Source organism: Nanorana parkeri, unplaced genomic scaffold, assembly GCF_000935625.1.
Source record: "Nanorana parkeri isolate BGI_ZX_2015 unplaced genomic scaffold, ASM93562v1 scaffold402, whole genome shotgun sequence".
NCBI lineage: Eukaryota > Metazoa > Chordata > Amphibia > Anura > Dicroglossidae > Nanorana > Nanorana parkeri.
In genome coordinates, this window is record NW_017306670.1 from 36,104 (window position 1) to 44,308 (window position 8,205).

At 47.2% G+C, this 8,205-nt stretch overlaps 1 protein-coding gene across 1 annotated transcript in view; it reads right to left on the bottom strand.

The window, feature by feature from the left end:
- The window catches only part of EGLN1 (egl-9 family hypoxia inducible factor 1), a 17,239-nt gene that overhangs the window by 8,445 nt on the left and 589 nt on the right, over nt 1-8,205 (bottom strand). The window contains exon 2 of the mRNA XM_018559552.1: nt 7,678-8,205. This exon is cut by the window's right edge and continues 3 nt beyond it. Within this exon, the coding sequence (XP_018415054.1) occupies nt 7,678-8,205 (528 nt within the window). The remainder of the gene's footprint in view (nt 1-7,677) is intronic.

Here is an 8,205-nt window from a genome sequence, read left to right on the forward strand (position 1 = left end):
GAACAGCAACCAGGCAGAACTAAAGATCGGGTGAGGGTATCTTTATTTTACACCCTAGATGAGAATGAGCACTTACCCTTGCAGTGTGGAGGAAGCCCCACTGCAAGGGTTAAAGCCTGTGGCACAGTGCATGTGAAGCAGCATGGACCGGTGGTGTGCAGACCTTTGCATGCAGTGTGTAATGTCATTTTCACTCCGGCGCATCAGCTTGCGAGAGCTCCCATAGCCAAGTATGCCGAGATGAAAAATTTCCTCTTCAGCTAATCGGCTTGCGAAGTCCATTCGGTTGTTACACACGAGCGGATCAGCTGAAGATGCAGTCTATCATAAGGCTGCGCTCAGCTCACACACACTGCATGCGAACGTCTGTGTCTCACAGCTTTGCACTGCATGGCTTCGCATGCAGTGTGTCACGGGCTTAAGTTTTTAACTGCGCAGAGTTCTTCTTTAAAGTTCACTGCCAGACCATTAAAACGCAATTTTCCCCTTACCCAGGGCAATCAGAATAAAATACAAATATTTTAGAAGAAGTGCAGGTAGTAGAAATTTCATGTGCAACATACTGTAGCTCTGCCTAGCAAAGCTGCACCATTACACAATCCCAGCAAACTGCCCAAGACTCCCAGACAGCAGCAACCAAAAATAGTTTTACTTGGAATTTGGGAAGTTTTTTTCTTCATTGGTTAGAGTAAAATGTCTCCAGCCTGCTAGCATTTTTAATACATAAAGGCCATGTTTGAGTATTGCGCAGCCAAAATGCCATGTACTTTTTTCTATTTACCATATTTGTTGTAGTAAGTAAAAAGGAATACCAAGTGTGGTCTGGCGCCGAGCCCAGAAAAGCCTATAAAAGCCCAATTTTTCCTGTGGACAGATTAGTGTAGGAAAATTATGTTTATCTTATTCAGAATTCCCATACAGCTATGAGGAGGAACATACGCAGATTTAACACAACACTTGGTAGTACACATTGAATCCTTAAGCGTGGTCCAACTGTGAACTTGCTTATTTGTCAGGCTGGATTGTCCTAACGCAGTATATCTAGATAAGATTACCACAGGTCGTTCATTGCTATAGTAAAACACAAATATGATCTCACTATTTTTAATTGCAAAGAATCAACTCACTTTAAAAACCATTTTCTTAGTCCGTTGAGGGACACAGAAGCCTTATACGGTCAGGTAATACCGCAGCCTAAAAAGGAAGATTGGACTACGGCAGACAAAAAAACACCACACTGTAGGCCAGCCCAGGATTACCCCTCCTACTGCCAACCATGCCTCTGTTGTGTGGCAAAGCAGTACCAAAAGCATGATCATAAACAATGAAGGGTGGGGCCTATGTCTCTGAATGGACTTCAAGAAAAAGGATCCCATGGCAAGTTACAAAAAATAATCCTATTTTCTTAAGTCCATTGAGAGACGCAGGAAGTCATACGGTTGGTATTAGCAGAAGCAGAGGGGTTATTTCCCCAGCAGGGGGGTGGGCACAAGCAAACAAAACACTAAAAGGCCCACAAAACAGCTGGCACCAGATAGAGACTGAATAACCACCTGGTAAAACATGGAGAACATGCTGACAGAAGACCAGGTGGCAGCCTTGCAAATCTGAAAAACAATTCCTGATGCCAAACAGCCCAAGAGGCACTTACAGATCTAGAAGAGTGTTCCTCGACAGCAAAGGGGTGGCACCTGATCCTTGAGCCCATAAGCTTGGTTAATGGTCTGTCCGAGCCTTCAATTAAATGGTGGGATAAGAGGCTGTCATTCTTGATGGTCTGCACAAGGATTAACCAAAGAGAGACTCAGTCTTGCTGAAGGAAGCAGTGGCTGTGAGAAACTCTTAAGGCTTAAACTACATCCAGGCAATTGAAGGTAATCTTCTGATGAACTGGTACCAGAGAGCAGGACAGAAACAAGATATCTTGGTGGATGTGAAAGGCCAAAACTACCTTAGGTAGGAAGGCAGTTCTGGGCCTCAACACTACCTTGTCCAAGACCAGAAACGGTTCTTAACAGGACAGAACCCTCAACTCAGAAACTTATCTTGCAGAAATGAAGGCAACAAGAAACACAATCTTGTGAGTGAAAAAAGGAGAATATCCCTGTTGGGTTCATAAAGGAGATTTTTAAAGTGTTGAGAGAACCAAATTCAGTGCCACAGAGTTACATGGGAGCCACTCTGCACAAAGGTCTTGACTGAAAAAATGGGAAGCCAATGGTCTCTAACAGGATTGCAAGAGCAGAAACCTGTCCCTTCATGGTTCCAAGGGATTAATGATGGTGCAGACTCATCTGTAAAAAAAAAAAAAAAGGCAAGGATTTATCCCAGAGAATTTTCTGTGGTGAAAGCCTCCTGTTTGCCCCAAGTGAAGTATGCCTTCCTTCCATGTGCGGTGATAAGACTTTCTAGCTTTTAGCACGTGAAAATGACTATTCAGAGCTGTCTTTGTCTCTGCTCAGGAACTGGGTTAGAAGAGCAATGCCATTAAAGTCAGTGACTGAAAAAGGATGGAAAATCAGCCCTTGAGACAGAAGATCCGGACAATCTGAAGAGCCCACAGAATGTATACCTGTGGAGTCTATGTGGGCAGAGTATCACATCTGCCCAGGCCAAACCAAACTAATGAGGATCACCAAAATGTTTGTTATCTAGATCTAGGAAAGCTGACAAGGAAGGACTTTCAGGGCAGAAAAGGTATTGATCAAGAGGTTGCTGATCCCACAGTCACCAAAACCTTAACTGCTTCCGCCAGAAGACCCTTGTATCTTGAGGCAAATCTGTCTATTTTGTTGTTTAACCTGGGAGGTTAACAACCTCCATCCCACCCCCCAACTGTGGCACACATGCAGGGGGGGGGGGATCACTATCCTGGGTCCAGGCTCTGCTGGCTATGGAAGTCTGTCAATAGTCCACTCCTGGGATGTAAACAGAACAAGGCTGGAACGCCAAGTTCCACCCGGGACAGGATCTGCTTTACCTCTCTTTCCACAGTTTATGCCAACACCAAGGAGGTCAAGCATTGCAGGCACAAACAAATTGGGCAAAGTTTCCAAATGTTCCAATCCCCAAGCCCCTGGCACCAACAAGGTGCCCACAACTCCTCCCCAAGGAAGACAGGATAAAAAGATCTTTCAAAACTCCAGAGACAGATTTTTAAGCACCCAAGCCAGGGACAACCTGATCTTTGATGCCAGATCAGTGGGGTTGTAGGGGCCTAGAGTGAAACCGGGCAATAGGACTACCTCGCAGGAGGCTACCATTGGCCCCAGGATTCCGATAGAGAAGTGAAGAGTCAGGCGACTCCTGGACTGAAGAATACAAGTCTGCGAGCAGCAAGCTTGTTTTTCCTGGTGAAGAAAAAACTATGGATTTAGCTGTGTCTAGGACTAAACCCAGATATTCCAAGCGATGAGTGTATTCCAGGGGTGATTTCAAGCAACCCTGGAGTTGATGGCAAACAACCGCTTTCCTTGTATCCCTCGTTACAGAGTGTGCTTGTGGAGCACTAAAGTAGGCAGCCCGTTCATTTTAAAAATCACACCACATGGAAATAAGTTATCACATGATGTGGTGAAACACAATGCACATGTTATTAGTAGGCGCATCAGGGTGCCATTAACAAATAAGGGCACCGCATCTAACATTGCAACATGTGATGTGGGATCACATACGGCATCTCATGCTCTCGCATTGCATAGCTGTAAACGGAGCCTAAATCCTAAAAGCTAGGTTCACATGAACCCAGAGATAGAAGGGCATCCTGCACCTGGGTTGTTATTGACAGTATCTTGGCTGTGCTGGTATCACTCATCTGATGGAGCTCAAGCCACTGAAACAAATTACTATCACAGTCCAAGGACGATGTCCGATGAATGTGAAATTGTGTACTAAACCATTTAGCTCAGTACAACCTTTGCTGCCTCGCATTTGTGGGGGAGTTTTCCAAGCGCCCCTTGCATAAAAACCTTGCCTAAAGTCTTAGGTATCCCTTCCACCCCTTGAATTAAAAAAATATTGGTTAAAGTAAAAACAGAAATAAAGTAAAAATGACTTGCCTAATACTTCTCTTTTACACCCTGAATTCCTGTTAGTGTGACAGCTGTCAAGACACAGAAGATCAAAGTGACATCCGAGTCCGCTGAGAACACTTGCAGAGCCCCTCCCCCAGTGTAATTTGAAAGGCTAAGTTGTCACTTTGACAGCCAAGTCCTGATCTTCACACGTGTAAGGAAGAGGGCTACTGTCACCTTAGGAGACAGATAAACGTGTCCCAGCGTCACCTCTGCTTAAGCATTTCTGCATATGATCAGCTTAAAGGGAAATCCGCTATACGATCCAGATATGCGAGCACCCTTGCTGGCGCCATTGCAATTTAGAATTCTTGTGGGTTTGGAATAGAAGGCTATCTTGATTGACTGGCTGTGGCATGCACACAAGAGGTGACTCATCTTGACACCAAGATTGTACACAGAGTTGCTCAGCGTATCCTCTTAGGAGGAGGTTTGTGGGCAAGTAGGCAAGACGCTTTCTGATGCAATAGGGAGCCTGCCAGCAACTATTTTCATTTTATTTTTAGATAAAGTTCCACTTTAAATTGTCCATGTTTGTGAAAGAAGACTGCACAAGTCTTGCCTTTCCAGAAGGCAGGGCACCCTCACTTGGGTCTCTTCAAGAGCAAAGGTCACCTGCAGAATCGTCAGTACCCGACACTCCATGTGCTGTCATTCCATCTGCTGGTCCCTAGAAGGCACAGAAGTGATGTAGGGGCCAACAGTAGGAATCACAGCATGAAGCAAAGAACCAAGCATCTGACACAACCAGAAGTGTGCCAGATGTGAGGATTCTGAGACTATAGCTCCTCAGTGGAACTTCAGCAAGCATGTTTTTTGCAAGCAAATGTTGGGTCAGCTTGGCTCAAAGTAATCATCAATATCTGATATCCATGGGGTGGTTGGGGATCCTGAAAATCACTATAGCAGTCCTGCACTACATACAGTGATAGCGGTGATCTTCCAGCTGCGGCTCTCCCTCTGCACACTGAGCATGGGGAGTCACTGGCTCGGCACTAGAGCTGCAACAGTTAATCGATTTAGTCGATTCGTCGGCTATCGATTGATTTGCCTGTTCAGGGGTCCACATGCGGCCTGAGCCACACGTCACACGCTGCTCCCTCTGCCTCTGCCCACGGCACAGGCCGCGTAAGCCACGCCCACCGCATAGGACGCTGAAGCCGCGCACGCCGCTGCTCTACTCCTCGACGCGATCTCCCTCACTCGTCCCTGGCCCGCCAACAATCGAGGGCCCACCTTCTGAAAGCAAGTCAGTGCTGGAATAGGTGTACGGAGCTGCAGTGTGGAACAGGTGTGCGGGGATATAGTGGTGGAATAGGTGTGTGGGGGTGCAGTGTGGACCAGGTGTATATGAAAATACCCAACTCGGCACCACTGCCGAGTGCCCACAAAGTGCCCTACTCGGCACCACTGCCATTTAGAGAACATCTTATCATTTTTTTCCATCCGTTTTACAAGGAGTGAAATTTACCAGGACTGGAGCCGTCAAAATCCTGTGCGTGGCAACCAATCAGCTTCCATTATCAGAGCTTAAAAGGAGAACTATGAGGTGAGTGCTTTTCACTCAACCTCATAGTTCTAGCCGACCTGTGACAATGAGACTGTCACAGATCGGCTCAGTAGATCGGGAAGTGAGCGAACACATACCGGCGATCCCTCACTTCTCGATCCTGTGCCTGCAGAGAGCCGTGACAGGGGAGGGGCAGGATTCTCCCCTCCCCTGTCCGATCCTCCAGCGTTGACTGGCGGAACGGACGGGGCGGGGACAGCTGGCTCTGCCTCTAGATAGGCAGAGACAGCTGTCAATCACGCAGCTGGGCGGATCCAGACATAATTGTCGGGATCTGCTTCAGCTGCGGCGTCTCAGTATACCGCGAGCAGTAGCTCGCGGTATACTGAGCTTAGGGTGACGGGAGGACGCTAGTTTGTGTCCTCCCGTTACCCTAAGGAGAACTATGGGGAAAAGCCATAACCACATAGTTCTCCTTTAACTGAACAAGCTGAAGACAGAAGCTTCTTGATTACTATACGTAGCTGCCCGGCCTGCTCTCCGCTCCAGTTTTAGTATATTCCCCCAAGGTGTTTTCTGATTGGAGAAGGTGGAGAGGAGGGGCATGATGTCATTATCTTAACCATGTGCAATTAGAGAACACCTCATTTTTATTGAAGAAAATAAAAGGCATTCTCTAAACGGCGGCAGTGCTTAGCAGTTGACTCCCGGTGGTCAGTGTTCTGAGGGGTAGCCACTGCAGCTAGAATATCACAGCTATGTATGTAGCATGGACTACTACAGTAATTTACAAGATTCCTGACAACCCTCTGGATAATTGGCATCCTTACATTGAGCCAAGATGGACCAATGGCAGCTTGCAAAAAAAACTTACTCCCTGGAATTGCGCTTTTGGAATTCCGTGCTCAGCATTTTGCAATCCTGTGATAATACATATGTGGCTCTATAGCCCAAATCCAGGGAAATTAAACGTTTTCCTTTGCAATTGGCGTGCCCCCACACTGTAAAAGGTTAAAGTGGGCGTAAAGTTTAAATTAAAAGGGGAAGAAAAAAACACAGACTAGTAATTTTTTTTAAATGCTGCCTTCCTGCCTTTCAGTGTTTGGGTCCTCTGAGCAATGCATGCACAGCTAAGTGCACAAGCTCAGAGAGGACATTGCCCACTCTGCTCTGGCTACGGACTGTCCCTCAACTACAGAACAGCAGAGAATGGGGCTTTAACGATACCCATGTAACAAAATAACATTTACAAACTTTATTTTTTATTTGTACAAGTTACAAGAGTATACACATATATACAAAAGGTTAAAAACCAGAAGAGGTTTTATTGTAAAGTCATTTTGTTACACATCATTAAAGACCCATTCCATGCTGCTCTGCAGTTGAGATATTTTAGGGGTGTTGTACCCACATCTAGGGCTGTGATCTACCGTATTATAGCTACTGTGGACTGTCACTCTGTGTCCTCACATACAATGGAGGCCAATGGAGCCTGCATTGTACGCGATGACATTAGCAGTCCTTAGACCACTGGAGCAGAGGGGAGAATAGGCAGCGGGGACCTGCATCCCGGAGCAAACGGGGGATCAGAGCTTTTTCCTGTCCCCTAGGCATAAATGAGTGTAGGGGCAGCCACACTGCTAGAGGAAAAAAAACAAGATTTTTGTACTCAACGTAAAATAATTTTCCCTGCGTTCATTGAAGGACACAGCAGATATGTTAAATCTCCGGCGGCAGGGTTATAGTGCTCAAGATCTGCGCTGTGTCCTTCAAAGAACAGAAGAGAAACCTAATTACTTTTGAGTTAGACATTACATTGCATAATAAATTAATATAGCTAAATTAGAACCACGCCCATTTTAAACAATGTCCCACCCATAAAGTACATTCTCCCCCCATAAGAGCATGCTTGATGAACAGTCCAATAAAAAGTGTCCCTGGAAATGTTGGCAACTAACTGTCCCCTGCAGTGGGGCCACCTGTGCACTGCAAGGAAAAAACTATCTCCCTGGAGTTGAGAAAGGATGGGGGTGACATGACATCCATGTTCATACATATACAGTACTGACAGTCAGGCCACGCCCATGCTCCCACCTTGGTTCTGCCGTTAATCCGGAAGTTGCCAAGTTTAATGCCGCAGTGTCGGATCAGGTCGTCCATGCTGTTCATCAGGTGTCCGATGGCTTTACACCCCGCCTCCTTGCCCTCCACCCACGTGATCTGGTCCCCGCGGATGTCCCGCGAGGAGTCGCTCTTCTGGCTGACGAGCTGTCCGTCGGTGAAGCGGCCCGTGCTGTGCAGGGCCTTCACCTCACCCGCTATCCTGTCTCCCATGTCCTGGCCCAGGAAGTCGTCCAGCACACAGATACCGTGCTTGTTCATACACGGGATGATATAATCCATGGCCAGCTTGTGTAAGGGCGGCCTAGTGTGCCCGTTGGGCCGTTCCGTGCCGCCTCCCTGGGCCGCGCCGCTCCCGCAGGCCTCCCCGGACCTCTGGGTGTAGTCCTCCTCCTTGATGGCCCTCAGGGTGGCCCCTCCGACCACCACCTCCCGTTGCTTGGTGTCAGGAGAGGCGGCCTTGTCCGGCTGCTGCTTCTTGAGGTCGCTGCCGTTGGCTGT